This window comes from Camponotus floridanus, unplaced genomic scaffold (genome assembly GCF_003227725.1).
Source record: "Camponotus floridanus strain SB8 unplaced genomic scaffold, Cflo_v7.5 scaffold7, whole genome shotgun sequence".
NCBI lineage: Eukaryota > Metazoa > Arthropoda > Insecta > Hymenoptera > Formicidae > Camponotus > Camponotus floridanus.
Genome location: NW_020229838.1, coordinates 21,684 through 39,034, shown reverse-complemented (window position 1 = coordinate 39,034; position 17,351 = coordinate 21,684). Strand labels below are relative to the sequence as shown.

Genomic DNA, 17,351 nt, shown 5'->3' with positions numbered 1-17,351 from the left:
ATGTTTATCTGATCGCATCTTTACAGAGACGCAATGCGAATAATTAAATTTATATATTATAAATATATAAATTTATTCATTCGCATTGCATCTCTGTAGAAATATTTTGTCGCACATTTTATCGTATAATGTAAATAGACCTTATTCGTGAGCAAAGGAGTATATTAACTGCTTTTATATGAAATAATTTATAATAGAAATTTGGAGAATATTTTACTACATAAACCGGAAGCGCAAGTTTTATTCGAATGAGAACGACAAAATGTGTTAAAATACTATTGTAAATACAAGAATGTAAAGAATAGCATAGAGAAAATAATATTATATTTATGTATATGCACGTAGAGTTGATTAACGTTTAAGAAAGAATATCAATGTTATCATATATATTTTTAAAATATTTAGATTAATTTCATATATATGTATAAGGAAAAAAATGTGCGATACGATACATATACTAAACGCAACTCAGGAACTGATTGTTATGTTATAAATTGCAGAGATGGTATTGTATTTTTTTGTTTCTATGTTGTGTCCACATCTTGAAGAATACTCATTTGTATAATAATCGATTTAGTATTAATATATTAAAATAATTTTTACTGAAAACGAAAGGAAGACTAAGTTGCTTATGATAATGCGCTCTAAATAAAAATCAATCTTCGATATTCATTTATCTTATTTATCTTATTTGAAATGTATTTATTATTATATATTCAAGGAGCAAAATTTATGAAGTTTATTATATGTATATTATCTAGCAATCTTTCCTAGAGACGAATACTATGTATTTGAAGTGTAATAATCGAACACGATTTGCTTGTCGCAAAACTGTAAATAATACCAACTTTTCATTTATCTTTAGCTAATTGATTGCTAATTATCGTATAAGTTTTTGCAACGCAGTTAGTATTTAGTTTTAGACGATTCTTTTATAAATAAATCTATCAATTCTTATAGAGGAGCGAGAGAGAGAGAAAAAAAAAGAAAGAAAGAGAGTGAGTGCTCCTGGTATCTGTGTTGATCGAAAAATGTAACGCTGTATATTGTAATCCATTATTTGTATATGTGAAATGATATTCGCTATATAAATATACATTTAATCAAAATTCGGAGTATATCTCTATTAATGTATCTGCCTATAAAATGTATCGTTAAGTGTTATGTTACACAAAATGTATTTGATGCGTTACAATTGATATTCGATGCCGATATTGTCTAATATAAATAAAAAGATTGAAATATTAAAAGCAAAACTACCCAATTCAATTTTACACAATAATCTTTATATGTTTATAATAAACATGAAGAATAATGATTAATTAGGAATTGCTATATTAAAATACTACTTTAAAACATATTACTTAAAAGAAAAGCAAAATATATATATATATATATATATATATATATATATATATGTGTGTGTGTGTGTATATCTTTTTACTCCCGACATTGCCAACCAAATGGTTGTTTATATAAATGCACATATAAAAAAAAATATATATATATATATATATATATATATATATATATATATATGGTTACGTTCCAAAACGCAAGTAACCCAAGAAAATTTTACTCGATGGCTGATTCGAACCAATCGGAAACGCTTAAAAGAGTTTCGGAACGGCTATTGAGTAAAATTTTCCTCGGAGAGTATGTTTTGGAACGTACCCTATATACATATATCATTTTTTATTATAATTTATCAACAATTTCCATTAAAATTTGATTTGCGAGTACATGTTTATTCAATGATAAGATAAGAGTTTCAAAAATGATATTTGATGCACATAAAAATCGTTCACACATAATAATTTTTTCCCTGTTTACCATCGACGGATTTGCTAATTTTCGCAACCCAATTATTTCGCGACCCAAAGAAAAGGACGATAAAGTGATCGACATTGCAAGTAAAATTACTCGTCAATTATTATCGCATTTTATATAACGTTTACAAGTGGTTGTAAACGTTAGTGACAGTCGACCCAGCGGTCTTTGTGACGTATTTGTAAACACTAAAGAACGACACCGAAGTCGGCGGGAACAAACGATCTAACACGACACACGCAATTTGTTTTTTCTTCTTTTTGTTTATGGCTTATCATAAATCGGACAGTGAGAGATCGGAAGAACCACCGACAAGAAAACGATCAAATCAATCGATTATGAAATGCCACATTTGAAAAGAGCGGTATGCGTTCATTTTCTTATAAATAGTATTTCAGAAGAAAAAAACATAACGAGACTACACATGATCCAATTTTATGAAATAGCAACAATTTCCCTTTTACATGCTCTAGAAAAAGAAATATATATCACCTTCCAGTTTAAAACGTGACAGATTGTTTGAACAAGATAATGTTATTCCGAATGACATTTCGCTACTCGACAGATGCTCGATTCTTCCAATTTGATTTTAATATCGAAAAATCCCTTCATCACTTGTAGACGTTGCATGTTTCTGGTTTATCACTTCGTTAATATACCGCACATCTTATTGGCATGATCGATATATATCTGTATTTCGAGAAAGGATAACAACGCCGCGCATTTCGAATGATTCTTTTGAAATCGCTATCAAAAGATATTTCTTCCCGAGAATGTTCCCAAAACACATTTGACATTCTATCTTGAAGAAAAAAGTTTGATGTATGAATTTAATGCGAATTTATGTTTTATTAAAATTATTTGAGAATTTGACGAATAATATCTTATTTGCTAATAATGGATACATTATATTGATATGCACGTTGATTAATAATATGTTAATGTTTCCTTTTTGTATTCGGTAAAATATTCTCGTATTATAATTTTAAAGTAGCGATAATTTTGTCAAAGGATTTTCTCAACGATTAGCGTTCATTATCGCGACGGCCGCTCTCGGCTCATCGTTCCAACATGGGTACAATTCCAGTGTGGTCGAGGGATTGGTCACTAAATTATAGTGTACAAAAATTACCCTTGACGGATTACCTTTAAATTTGACAGATTACATTTAAATTACCTCGGATTATTTAAGGAGCTACCTAGCTGTCCTTTCTAGAGATGAATACTATTTGAAGTTTATAATAATAGAACACAATTTAATCGTCGCAAAACTGTAAATAATACCAACTTTTCATTTATCTTTAGCTAATTGATTGTTAATTATCGTATAAGTTTTTACAACACAGTATTAGTATTTAGTTTTAGACGATTCTTTTATAAATAAATCTATCAATTCTTATAAAAAGAGAGAGAGAAAGAAAAAAAAGAAATAGAGTGAGTGCCCCTGGTATCTGTATTGATCGAAAAATGTAACGCTCTATAATGTAATCCATCATTATGTGAAATGGTACTCGCTCTATAAATATGATACATCTAATCAAAATTCAGAGGATATCTATATTTATGTATCTGCCTATGAAATGTATTGTTAAGTGTTACACAAAATGTTTACGATGCGTTACAATTGATATGATACTCGATGCCGATATAAATCTAATATAAATGGAAAGACTGGAATATTAAGAAAAAAACTACCCAATTCTATTACACGATAATATTTATACATCTGAACCTAAAGAATAGTGATTAGCTAGGCATTGCTATATTAAAATACAGCTTTATAATATATTACAAAAAAGGAAAAAATATATATTGTATATATGTATGTATATATATATATATATATATATACAGTGATGGGAAAAAGTTCCGGGACGGCTGGATAATTTGAAAAATACGCATCACAGAGGAAAATGACCTAGACAAAAGTTGTAGGATTTTTCCCGGGCAATCCGACGGTGACCTTAGATTTGACCTTGGATAGTCATTTGAAGGTCACATAAAGATTACCTTCAATTTCTTACATGGAACTCCCTATTTTTCATTGCATATTCTTGTAGCTTATCTCGAGAGCTTTCCAAAACACTATAATTAAGTACCTTTTCATTAAGTACTTTTTGAGTTATAAGGCTTGAAATAATTTCTTAATTTTACATAAACCATAAAATATCTAGTAAACCATTCATTTTTCGATTATCTTACCTTCATACTTTTATGTACAAAATAATGAGAGGAATCAATTGGTGTAAAGAAAACACATAGTTGTTTCTAAGAAAAAATATGTAATTTGCAATTAACAATTCCATATTTTTTCTTAGAAACAACTATGTGTTTTCTTTACACCAATTGATTCCTCTCATTATTTTGTACATAAAAGTATGAAGGTAAGATAATCGAAAAATGAATGGTTTACTAGATATTTTATGGTTTATGTAAAATTAAGAAATTATTTCAAGCCTTATAACTCAAAAAGTACTTAATGAAAAGGTACTTAATTATAGTGTTTTGGAAAGCTCTCGAGATAAGCTACAAGAATATGCAATGAAAAATAGGGAGTTCCATTTAAGAAATTGAAGGTAATCTTTATGAGACCTTCAAATGACTATCTAAGGTCAAATCTAAGGTCACCGTCGGATTGCCCGGGAAAAATCCTACAACTTTTGTCTAGGTCATTTTCCTCTGTGATGCGTATTTTTCAAATTATTTAGCCGTTCCGGAACTTTTTCCCATCACTGTATATATATAAATGTATGTATCTTTTATGAATGTATACATGTATCTTTTTTATATAATTTATCAACTATTTTCACTTGTTAAAATTTTATTTACAATTTTGCTTATTCCATGCCGATAACGAGCTTCAAAAAGGATATTTAAGGCCTCGTCGCGCATAATAATTTTCTCACTGATTACCATGAACAGATTAATTTTCATATTTATTTCGCGGCGTAAAGAAAAGAACAATAAAGCGATCGTCATTGCAATTAGAATTTCATGTCAATTATTATCATATCAGTACAGTACAGCACAAGTAGTTATAAACAAGTAGTTAGTGCGAGATCCAATAGTCTTTGCCACGTGTTTGGAAGCTGAAAAACGACACCGAAATCGGCGGAAGTAAATGTCGCATGTAATTTGTTTTTCCTTCTTTTCGTTTATGATAAATCAAACAGTGAGAGTAAAGTGAGATATCTCGGTATCGGAAGAACTATCCACAGGACAACGATAAAATTAATTATGAAATGCCACATCTGAGAAGAGCGGTACGCATCCGTTTTCTTATAAATAGTATTTCAGAATTAAAAAAAAACAGAACGAGACATGAGTCTTAATAATAATTTTTAGAATTCGTGAGGGGCTACCCAGAACTCTGAAAGCGTTGGAATTCCGAAAAAAATTTTTCACGTCTGGAGTCGAAAATAAATTTTTTTGAAAATTCGACGTTCTATTCAGAATTCCGGGTAGCCTCACGAGTTCTAACGATTATTATTAAGATTCGAAGCGCTAAAACCAAAATTGTACAAGTTTTCGCCAATTTTCATCTTCAAGGTTGAAAGCTTTAAATATAATTTTTGTAGTATTTTGAGCAGAACTATTTTTGAAACTTATCTAGGAATATAGAACTATTAGAAATCTATCCAGCATTTTAAAGAAATTTGCATTTTTCATATAATGGGAGGCGTGAAATTAGTCCTCCATTTTTTAATGGTGTTTTCTTTACTTCAAATAACGGAACTATTGACTATAATCTAATGGATTGAGAACTCCAAAACTCTACGGGACACCCAGAGCTCTAATAATTTTTTTCAAATTTAAAGAATAAGGGGCCAACTTCACAGAGTCTTAACAATGTCGCGCATTTCGAATGATCTTCTTGAAATATCAAAAAGATATTTCTATCAAAAGATATTTCTTCGAGAATGTTCTCAAAACAAATTTTCATTTATTTTACAAGAATTTTGACATCGTATCTCAAAGAAAAAACGTTTGATGTATCAATTTATTGTGAATTTATAATTTATATAATTATTTGTGAATTTGACGAATAATATATTATCTTAAGATAAAAATATTAGGAATGGGTGGCGCAGAATAATAAATATAAAAACAAATGCACAAAAAGGCAAGTAAGGCCATCGATGTTAGAGGTTGACGCAAAAAAAGGAAAATGAATTGTAAAAACGTGTTAAATTACAATCATGTTACTAATCACGAAATACATTAATTAACGCAAACGTTTCGATCCTCTCCGGATCCTTTTCAATGCATATAATAATAATATAGAATAATCCGTTATGTAACGCACGTGAAAGAACATGTAATAATAATATAAAATAATCCGTTAAGTAACGCACGTGAAAGTCATGTCAAGATCGTCAACTACACTTTTTGAAATATAAAAACAAATATGATCGTAGCGCAAACAGACAAAATTAATAAAGTCAAAATTTTGCACAAAGGAAGATAAAAACAACGGTACGACGCAAGCATCATAGCCGCCAAGGAACACGCAATAAAAAATGTTGTCGCAGAAAATAAAATTTTTTTCAAAAAACTCGCATAGGTTGCAAGTGCGCATCTCCACTCACCAATGTTGACCGTCATCGAGTTAAGCCAATCAAAAAACAAAAACGGCGCAAAAGATGTTGTTGTCCGTTATGCACAAGGAGCAGGCGATCAAATTGCCAAATAAAAATTAACTGTCTTCTAATAATCCGCAATGCGTGACAATTTTTGCTTCACAGGTAGAGTGCTTTTTCATCCAAAATGAATTAAAATATACAAAAATCGTAGAAATAAGAGCAGACAGGAACAGAGATAAGAAAAAAAAAACAAAAAATTAAATAATGACACACACGGCGATGTATAATTGGCGAAACGGTATAACATACCATATATTATCTTATTTGTTAATAATATATCTATATATATAAAAATGAATCTCTATTTCCCTTGGTCATCGCATCACACGTGAACGGAGGGAACAATTTCGCTAATTCTTTTTTTGTTGTGTTAATTATTGTCTGGAGAAGGTTCTTATTAAAGAAAAAATTTTGTAAGTTTAGCGGAACATTAGAAACTTTAGGAAAATTAAGGAAAATTTTTTTTTCCATTAATTATACCAATTCGAATTCAATATTTATAGTAAAGACAGGACAACGTCTGTCGGGTCAGCTAGTATATATATATATATATATATATATATATATATATATATATATATAATTAACAAATAAGATAATATATGGTATGTATATATATATTATATTGATATGCACGTTGATTGACAATATATTATGTTAACAATATATACAATGTTTCTTTTGTATACGGTAAAATATTCTCATACTACAATTTTAAAGCAGCGATATAATTTTATCGCAGAATTCTTTCAACGGTCGATTAGCGTTCGCTATCGCGGCAGCCGTTTTCGGCTCATCCTTCCAACATGGGTATAATTCCGGTGTAATTAACGAACCTCAACAGGTACGAATTTTCACATTCGTTGTAAGGCATTTTCTGCCACTTACGTTGATTTTATGTAATATCGGAGTCCGAAAGTCTGTTACATTTATACTCATTTTCTAATATAATGATAGTATTTTGATATTTATTATTGTATCAGAGTCCCGGCGGAATCGTAAAATGGTATAATAATAAAATATTCATAAAGCTCACGTCAGCAATAAAACTACAATGTCTAGAATAAGAAACGAAAGATGATAAATAAATGTTCCAATGTTCTTATTCAGCTTATCGAGGATTGGATCAGCCAGTTGAAGATGAATCGCACGGGTGTGCCGACAACTCAGTCAGAAGTGACATTAATATGGTCAGTGGCGGTATCGATATTCTGCGTCGGCGGGATGATCGGGGGTTCCCTGGTAGGCTGGGTGGCAGATCGCTTCGGTAGAAAGGGCGGTCTGCTGCTGAACAACATTCTAGTACTGCTCACCGTGATCTTCGAGGGTAGCGCCAAAGCGGCAAGCAGCTATGAGATGATAATCTTTGGCAGATTCCTGATCGGTATAAATTCCGGACTGAACGCCGGTCTAGCGCCAATGTATTTGGCCGAGATCTCGCCCGTGCATTTACGCGGCGCCGTAGGCACGGTCTACCACTTGGTCCTCGCCAGCGCGACCGTAGTATCGCAGATTCTCGGCTTGGAACAAGTTCTCGGCACCACCGATCAATGGCCCTTACTGCTATGCTTGACGATAGTGCCAGCAATTTTCCAAATGTGCACGCTACCGTTTTGTCCTGAGAGCCCCAAGTACCTATTACTCAATCGTGACAAGGACATGGACGCGCAAAAAGGTAAACGGATGAATAAAAGATTATGAATAGTAAGAACGTGGAGGACACGGCCTATAAAAGTATAGACGAATAAGAATAGCCGAGTCTTTTGTTCTGCTCTTTCTCACAAAGATCTTTTTCTCTTTTCAGCACTGTGCTGGCTACGCGGAACAATCGAGGTTTATGACGAGATGGAGGAGATGCGTACAGAATACGAGTCTATGAAATTGATACCGAAAGTTACCGTGCGCGAACTGTTTATGAATCCGGCGCTCCGCATTCCGCTTTTCATCTCCATTATGATTATGTTTGCTCAACAACTATCTGGCATCAATGCTGTCATATTTTTCTCAACCAAAATCTTCACGATGGCACAGCTGAATATGACTGTGGCACAGACCGCCACCGTAGGAGTCACTATAATAGGAACCTTGACGGTCATTATCTCTACAGTGTTGATAGAGAAGGCGGGTAGAAAAACATTGCTCCTGGTTGGATTTGCTGGCATGTTTTTAGACACTGCTCTGCTCACCATTTGTCTTGTATTCGCTGTAAGTTTTTGTCTCTGATTGGGATCACAGAAGAAAATTAAGATGATGTTCGAAAAAGAAATTACAATCAAGTTTACTTTCGTGCTTCTTTTTTAGGAAACATCGCAAACGGCAGCATACTTCTCGATCGTACTCGTCGTCATGTTTCTTGTCTTCTTTGGAACTGGACCGGGAAGCATTCCGTGGTTCTTGGTATCCGAGTTGTTCAATCAATCTGCCCGTCCATCCGCCACTTCCATTGCCGTTGTCGTCAACTGGATCATGAACTTTATCGTCGGGATCGGTTTTTTACCGCTGCACGAGGCATTAGGCGCTTACGTGTTCATCATTTTCGCTGTGCTACAATTGTTCTTCGCGCTCTTCATATACAAGAAAGTACCGGAGACAAAGAACAAGACTATAGAAGAAATCAGCAACATGTTTAAACAAATGTCATGCCAATGAAGAGAATCGTAAAATAAAAGGAGAAAAAACATCCGACTCTCATTTTCATGCAGATATGCATCGCTTTGCTAGATGAATTTTTTAAAGAAGAATAACACGAAATAATATATGTTTTAAAAATTATCATAATAACGAGTACAATTGGAATAATGATTTTATAATAGCCCGCGAGAAAAAGCTTGTTTTCCTACTATTGAATAATTGCATCTTAATATAGAAGTTAGTATAGAAGAAATTGAAATAATCATTGTTAAAGAAAAGGAAGAATTATCATTGATTCGACAATGAAATAATAACAATGGATATGTAATAAAATATAATTTCATAAATATATAAAATGTTTATCTGATCTCATCTTTATAGAGATGTAATGCGAATAAATAGATTTATATATTATAGAAGAATATTTTATCATATAAAGTAAATAGATTTTTATTCGTAAATAGAATATATTAACTGCTTTTATATGGAATAATTTATAATGGAAATTGGAGAATATTTTACTGCGTAAACCCGAAGTGCAAGTTATATTCCAACGAGAACGACAAAATGTTAAGATACTATTGTAAATACAGGAAGATTAAGTAAAGATTAGTATTGTATAGAGAAAATAATATTATATTCCTACCCCCAACCAAAATATTGCAGCTACATTGCTGCAACATTGCTGCAATGTTGTAATATTGCCGCAATATTGCTGCAATATTCTGTGTTTTCTGGGATTTATATATATGCACATATGAAAAAGACGTCAGAATATGATACATTTTACGACGTCAAAATGCGGTACATCTCATGACGTCAGGAATCTGTGACATTAGACATTTGATTTAGTATTAATGTATTAAAATAATTTTTACTGTAAAGCGAAAGAAAAAATTAAGTTGCTTATAATAATACGTTCTAAATAAAAATCATTCTTCGATATATTCATTTATCTTACCCAAAATGTATTATATATTCAAGAAGCTAAATTTTTAAAATTAACTGTATATACATACATTATCTGGCAGTCTTTTTTAGAGAGGAATAATGTGTATTTGAATTGTAATGATCAGACGCGATTTGCTTATTGCAAAACTGTAAATAATAAAAATTTCTCATTTATATTTAACAAATTGATTCCTAATTATAAGTTTTTGCAATGTAGTTGTTAACATTTAGTTTTAGATGATTCTTTTATAAATGAACGTATCAATTCTTATAGAAAGAGAAAGAGAGAGAAAGAAAGAAAAAGAAAGAGAATGAGCCCCTGATATCTGTATTGATTTAAAAATGTAACGCTGTATATAGTATAATCCTTCATTTGTATGTAAAATTGTATTTGCTAAGAGATTGATTGTCGAAAAGATAACTTAAAAAAGACATCTTTTTGTTATCTTTTATTATAAGGTGCTGTGTGGGATATATATTTTGACCCGAAAGTTAAAATGGGACACCCTGTATATATGTATCTTTTTTATATAATTTATCAATAATTTCCATTTATTAAAAATTGATTTGCAAGTATATATTCATTTAATGCTGATAAGGAGCTTCAAAAATCTGATGGAATAAAAATCTAGTCGCTCGCTCATAACAATTTTCTCGCAGTTTACCATCGGCAGATTAAATTTAATCGCGATTATTTTGGGGCGCGAAGACTGATATCGCAAAATAATAGTCACAGTTTTTTTTCCAATACATTTATTTTATAAAAAACATTATTATAACAAGAAAATGTAATACAAATTCTCCAAATTTGTCGAAACTATGCACAAATAGATGGCGGCCTCTGACGGGAAAAGATCGACTGCGAGACGGAGAGTGGCGCGTCGTGCGTCGTCTCGTTGGAGTAAACACGAAGTGGAGGCGCCGCGCTCGCACACCTCGTGTGTGCTCCTGGCACTCGCGTTCGTCCGTAACGTCGTATCTTTCCCTGTCAGTGAGCGGAAGGGGAAGCAAGGGAGTCGGTTTTCCGCGACAGGAGCCACGCGTCGATTCGTATCGCGTCGTTCGAGAGGTGACGGACGAGGCAGGTGACGCGACGACGGCGGTGTTCGCGTTCCTGTTATCGCCGCGTACCGCAAGCGCACCCAAGAGACGAATTAATGTGCGCGGGGCGGACGCGTGGTACCCTCGTGGCGGTCGCAAATGCGCGTGGTAGCCGCCGCGGCGACGGCGACGCCATCGCCGCGCCCGCGTCCGCGTCCGCGTCAGGAAGATGTCAAACGTCGGCTCGCCGTTCGAGCGACTCGTGAACGGTGAGAACAGCGTGGACGCTGACGCCGCCGCCGCCGTCACCGTCACCGGCGCTGTCAGCGGCGGCAGGGGCGGAAGGAGGAGTGGAGGGGAGGAGGGCCGCGTGAGCGGTGGTGCGAGTGTGTTCGTCTCGAGGAGCCGCGGTGGTTACAGCGACGTCAGTGGTGTTGGTAACAGTGGTGCGGCCGCGATCGTCGCGACCGCTCTTATCGACGGCGCCGTCGTGACGTTGCCCGACGCCCGCGGCACGACGCCAGTCAATTCCAGTCGCGAGGCAACGATATCGCGCACCCGCGACGACGGTTATCGTTGCTATACCTATCTTGTCGCCGACGCGTCCCTGTCCTCGGCGACGACGCGCACGTCCAACGACGGTGATGACGTCGTCGCGACGACGGGCCGCCGTGGATTCGCCCTGAGCAGCGTCGAGACGACGACGACAACGACGACGACGACGACGACGCCGCTGCTGCTTCGTGCCGGTAGCACCGACGCGAGAGTAGTCAGTTTCGGCAACAGCAACAGCAGCGCCACAAACACCGCCGCCGTCGTTATTGTTGACGCCGCGCCGCCGTTGTTTCACGAGGACGACGAGGACGACGACGACGACGGCGACGACAACGACGGCGACGACGACGACGACGGCGAGGACGGTGACGGCGACGACGACGACGACGACGACGACGACGACGAGGAGGAAGAGGATCATTTCCACTATCACGATCGCGGCAACATGGTCGCGGCGATGAACGAGCACCTGTCAAGCGCGACGACGACGACGACGTCGTCATCGCCGGCGGCGGCGAACGCCGTTCGCAATACCGTCGCGATGTCGTCGTCGTCCTCCTCCTCGGCGTCGTCGGCTATGATGACGGCGAGCAGCACGATCGCCAGCGGCAACAGTAATCATCCCCCGACGATGATGATGAGCAACGTCGGGCTCGGCGCCAATAACGGCAATAGCTGCAACAACGCGCGCGGCCAGGGGTTCCAGGAGATGGACGGCGACGACGTGAAACCCGTCATCAACAGCGGCAGCGCTGCGGCTGCCGCCGCCGCCGGCATCCTCAGCTTCCCTTGCGACTTCGATCACATGTACGCCAGCATGACCGATGGCGGGGCTCCGGCCGCGGCCGCGGCCCTCGGCGTCAGCCCCCTCCGCGGCAACGAGCCCCGTCAGAACGACCTAACCGAGGTCAAGCACCTGAAGGAGCTCCTGCTCCTGCATCTCGATCTCATCCAGCAGCAGTCCGAGCAGATAGTCACCAAGGACAAGCTCCTCGCCGCGCTGCGCCAGGAAAACGAGACGGTACATAACACGTGGGAGATGTTTTCATTTTTTTTTTCCAATGTGTTTTCGTTGTGTTTAATATTCGCTTCTGCCTCCCTCGAGAAATCGGTGAATCGAAGATGATGAATCGGTGAAAGTTGGAAATTGAATCGCTCGCGAAGGAGGCGGGGAGTTTCATCTCGATGATGATTTCAAATGGCATTTTCGTATTTTGTATGTATGTGTTCTCTTTTTACTCGTATACACATCGTGCTTTTCAGGATGAATCAGTCACATGGTTGTGATGACATTTGATGATATATATATATATATATATATATATATATATATATATATATATATATAAGTAGGGATAGAGAGATGTTTAATGTTTGGCGATTTAAATTTTTATACTCGTAGAATGAAACTAGATTCTTTTAAATTTGTCCCCCAATATCGTTTATCATAATTTAAAAAACAAACAAACGAAAACTCGTTTTAAGGCAAGTAATCGTCGTTCTAAAATAAGTCACTGTATATTCTGGCGATCGAGATATGCGGTAAAACAAGGTGAAGTGAATAGCAGTGAGTCATTGAGCGATTTTTTTCAATTCAGAACCCGATTCGTGTCCTCCAATCCCATTCGCTCGTTCGATTTTCGTGCGAGCGCCACAATAATTGCATCGTGTGTACTTTAAAGAGATCTTGGACGCACGTGAAATTTCGCGTCAAAAATATTGCGTGAAATAAAACGCTCCAATTTGCAAAATTCTTTATCTCTTCTCACCTGTTATCTTGCGTTTGTAAAAATTATATTAATTTCTTGACGCGTAGAACGATGTAATTTCCAAATGTATAGTAATTTAACTAGAGGTGGAATTTAATCAATCTTTTTAAAGTGCACATCACGCTCGTATCTCGCCGTCACTTTATTTCAAAATATTCACAATTTCGAGCAAACTCCTACTACACGTAAATCGACAGAAAGAGAGACAGAGAGAAAAGATTTACGGTGAAAAGCCATAAACGTCACATGTGAATCGAGTCTCCGATCTGGCTCTTCGACTCGTCTTCGCCGCCGATATCGATCGTAACAAGAACACCTCGAGCGCGCCGCCTCGACGTGAGAGAAACCAGCCCGCCGTCAATCTCGCCCCCACCCTTTTTTTTCGCCGGCGCGATTCGTTTCTCCGACACTATTCCGTAAAAACGTGCCGCGCACGGCTCGCGAGTGTCAATCTCTCTTCCTCGGCCATCCTAACCTAAACCCAAACACGAAGCGCGCGCGCGAAACAGGTTGACCGTGAAGGTCAACTGCGCGGTGTCAACACGTGGTGGCGCTACTTCCGCGTTGGAGTCGCACGGCGAGTGAAGGAGAGGTGGAGACGTTTCGTTCGCGGGCAACGACGTTTCTTCTCGACGGTGCCGAGACATGTTTGAAAATGACAGTTAGATAATTGGGAAGGACAGACGTAATTACGCCCCGACGAGTGATAATATGCTCGAATACCGATGCGTGGATCGGCCTCGCTTCTCAAGATCGAACCTGGTAGGGTAGGGTTTCGAGTTTCATTGACGGCGCGAATGACAGAGCGCGGGTACGTCGAACTAACCTATCTGCCCCTATTGCGAGGGAAAGAGAGTAACGAGCCCGAGAGATACATTCGCGAGGCGATTCAACATGATTTGCGAGGAGAGGAAATTCGTGTACAGACGGTACACGAGAAGTGTAAATAGCACTTAAATATCTCTATATGTAAATACGTTTAAGTATCATGACAATCAGGAGCATCGTTTTAATTATTTGTTGCAGCTAAAGCTACGTTTGGAGCGTATGGAGAGGCGGGTGAGTCTTCAAAAACTGAGATCTGAATGTGGCGAAAATTTGACTGGTTCCGAACACCTGGGGACGTGTTCGCCTACTAGTGTCAATTCGATAAACGTACCATCGACGAGCGAGCTGCACAGAAACGTTCAATGCGAGAGTGGCAATACTTTGCACGAGAGCTTTAAGATACGTTTGAACACTAGCGGCGGTATTACCACTGTGAAGCAAGAACCACTCGATAATCAAATTAAGCTTGAAGTGAAGCAAGAACCTAACGAGTCTAGGTTTGAGTGGGAGGAGAAGAAGAAGAGACGATCCGATCCAACTCCAGTGTCTACAGGTAGTAAAAAGAAAAGGGGACTCTCCTGCTCGTCGACAGTTAGTACTGACGGCGTACAGGATAAGGTGTTAGGTCAGACTTTACACGAGATTGGTAGAAAGAACGATAGGAAAGCGAAATCCCTCGTGAAGAAAGAGTCCTTTCTCACGACGGAAGAGCATTATTATACAGCTGTAGGGGATCCAAATTATACGTTAAGTCTAAAACAGTCCAGTCCGGTAGATACAGGTAATTCTCTCGAAATTCCAAATTGGAGAGTAAAAGTATACACGAGTTGCTACACAATGGAGGGAACTGAGAACTTGGACGATGAGATTTTTAACAAGAGACATTTGAAATTGGAGAATGACGAAAGGAGAAGGAAGCGATGGGATGTGCAGAGGATAAGGTTTGTAAATGTTTACTCGATGTATATCATCTTTATGAAATATCTCTGTGGAAATTTGATTTATATCTTAATTTTATCCCACGCACACACAGGGAACAAAGACATATAGAAAAATTAAAACAAAGGCAAGAACGTCAAAATCATCAAGCTACGTGTTATAATACTAATCATACTGGTCCGTGTCCCTCGTCCATGGAAGAGGAAACTGTTACGTCCTTGTGGCCTGATGTAGAACAAATTCAAAGTCTCCAAGTAGATTCTCATTTGCCAGTAACTGCATTTGGCTCCCCTATTCCTAGTTTTACTCCAAAGTAAGAAAATGAGCTTCTTAAATACATTTTGCAAGTATATTTTTCTATATTTAAGTTATGTATATTTAGTAATAATTGATATAATTATCAATTTTTTTTCAGTGAATTTTCTTTACCTTGGTCGAATACAGCACGAATAAAGTGTCGACGTCCTAAACGTTCAACAAGTAGAAGAAAATCTACAGGTAGGAGAAAAGTTTAGGGACTATAAATTTTTATAAAAATGGACAGAACTGATTTTATCTATTGGTTTTAAACTCTTGAAGAATATTATTGCTCCCTCTCTTACGCCATATTTGAAACAAATTGTTTCTCGTTGCAGATAATGTAGGAGCCTTCTTTCCTCCCCTCCTCCCCCTCCCTCTCCCTTTGTCCCAAAGATATTTTTATTGACTTTTTAAACATCTCTGCAATATAATATACATAGTTTATTTTTTCTACATTTTTGTCGATTAAGTAAATTCATTGTCAATTCTTCTTTGATACATCTATTCTACATTTTGTACTTGGTGTTGGTCGTTTTATTTATATAACTATGAATTTATGTATATCACACATGACGAAACGATGTATCAGTTTGTACTGACATATCGAAAAATCTTCAACTCTAAACCAGACTTCTGTTTCATTTCATTGAGTTGACAATATGATATTACCAAAATTTTTTGACATATATGTAAAACAATTTATATTTTGTAATTAATTTTTTCTTTGCTATTATAATTGTAAAAATCTTAACAAAACTACCATGTACACATTAATGACATATACTTTGTAAAAATATGTAAGGCAATGTTACATAACGGAAGAATATAATCAGTTTTTAAATCTTGGATAGTCTTTTTTTTTTGACGTTTTGCAAATTCTATATAGTTTCGCTTAATATCGAAAAATATTAAATACTCGTAAAAAATTAGATATCCTTGCAAACAGATCGCGATTTCGTTAATTCTAAAACTTTACAGTACAAATATATTTATTGCACAGAGTGTCTCAGAAAATGCGCGCTTCCTCTCACTGACAGATTCTCCAACATTTAATGTCTTCAGGAAATTTGAAGGCCTAATTACAGAAATAATATTTAACTTTCATGGACTTTTCATTGAAGAAAGATTTATATTGAAAAAATCTGTAACTAAAAGAAATTGGACCATTTTTGATATAATTTATATATTATGTATTTTTTTTTACCGAGTTTTAAGCCGTTATAAACGATCTAATAGCATATGCGATTTTTGCTCCTACACATGTTGAACGTTATATCGTGATCCGTAGGCGAGGAGAAGCTTTGGATATTTGTAAACAATAAAGTCATTAATATCGTGACTAACACTCAGTTTTAGCGACTTGAAGCTCTTTTACGCGTTTTATAGCACAATCAATTAAGCTTAAAATTAAATATACTTTGTGCAAATTATATTTAATAAATATGTATTTCTCTCCAGAGAAAGAGTTATAAATCCGTTCATGGTATATAAATTATCATCGGATATTAATATTTTATAATCCTGTAGAAAGTATAATTTTATAGCTGTGTCCCAATTAACTTCAATATTGCGAAAACTATCGAATGTTTTGACAATAGCACCTTATCCGAGAAACGATTATGATAGATTTGTGATAATTCCGATTTCATTTGTGTTACATAGAAAAACTGTGGTATTATGAATATAAGGAATCGCAAATGAGATAATTCGAGCAGATGACAACATTATTTTCGCATATACATATTTTCATCTGCTATATAATTTTAAGACATGATCTATCCTAAATGAATGAAAAAAGAAAATTGTATATATCTTCAGTAATAGTTTTTTTACGTTTTATTTTTTAAGGTATATATATATTTTC

The 17,351-nt window shown here is 36.3% G+C and overlaps 2 protein-coding genes across 5 annotated transcripts; both read left to right on the top strand.

The window, feature by feature from the left end:
- Positions 1 to 4,850: 4,850 nt before the first annotated feature.
- LOC105247801 (solute carrier family 2, facilitated glucose transporter member 1) lies at positions 4,851 to 9,232 on the top strand. Of its 3 annotated transcripts, XM_025413797.1 has the most exons (6): positions 4,853 to 5,093; positions 6,395 to 6,575; positions 7,216 to 7,317; positions 7,584 to 8,148; positions 8,278 to 8,678; positions 8,775 to 9,229. In XM_025413797.1, exons 4-6 carry the CDS (start codon positions 7,614 to 7,616, stop codon positions 9,120 to 9,122), a joined length of 1,284 nt encoding a protein of 427 aa, XP_025269582.1. In that variant the 5' UTR covers positions 4,853 to 5,093; positions 6,395 to 6,575; positions 7,216 to 7,317; positions 7,584 to 7,613; the 3' UTR covers positions 9,123 to 9,229. The 3 variants fall into 3 exon arrangements, with proteins under 3 accessions (XP_025269581.1, XP_025269580.1, XP_025269582.1); XM_025413796.1 differs by lacking the exon at positions 6,395 to 6,575 and having other exon boundaries at positions 4,851 to 4,960; positions 8,775 to 9,232; XM_025413795.1 differs by lacking the exon at positions 6,395 to 6,575 and having other exon boundaries at positions 4,851 to 5,093; positions 8,775 to 9,232.
- A 1,750-nt stretch (positions 9,233 to 10,982) lies between these two features.
- Positions 10,983 to 16,333, top strand: LOC105247802. 2 transcript variants are annotated; one of them, XM_025413788.1, is made up of 5 exons: positions 10,983 to 12,672; positions 14,447 to 15,189; positions 15,282 to 15,500; positions 15,603 to 15,685; positions 15,823 to 16,333. In XM_025413788.1, exons 1-5 carry the CDS (start codon positions 11,326 to 11,328, stop codon positions 15,891 to 15,893), a joined length of 2,463 nt encoding a protein of 820 aa, XP_025269573.1. In that variant the 5' UTR covers positions 10,983 to 11,325; the 3' UTR covers positions 15,894 to 16,333. The 2 variants fall into 2 exon arrangements, with proteins under 2 accessions (XP_025269573.1, XP_025269574.1); XM_025413789.1 differs by having other exon boundaries at positions 15,603 to 16,333.
- Positions 16,334 to 17,351: the final 1,018 nt, after the last annotated feature.

Coding starts and splice junctions, on each gene's coding strand:
- LOC105247801 (XM_025413795.1), top strand. CDS start 5,073: ATGCCACATCTGAGAAGAGCG. Junction 5,094..7,215: donor TGCCACATCTGAGAAGAGCG/GTACGCATCCGT, acceptor ATTTTATCGCAG/AATTCTTTCAACGGTCGATT. Junction 8,679..8,774: donor CCATTTGTCTTGTATTCGCT/GTAAGTTTTTGT, acceptor CTTCTTTTTTAG/GAAACATCGCAAACGGCAGC.
- LOC105247802 (XM_025413788.1), top strand. CDS start 11,326: ATGTCAAACGTCGGCTCGCCGTTCGAGCGACTCGTGAACGGTGAGAAC. Junction 15,501..15,602: donor ATTCCTAGTTTTACTCCAAA/GTAAGAAAATGA, acceptor ATTTTTTTTCAG/TGAATTTTCTTTACCTTGGT. Junction 15,686..15,822: donor AAGTAGAAGAAAATCTACAG/GTAGGAGAAAAG, acceptor TTCTCGTTGCAG/ATAATGTAGGAGCCTTCTTT.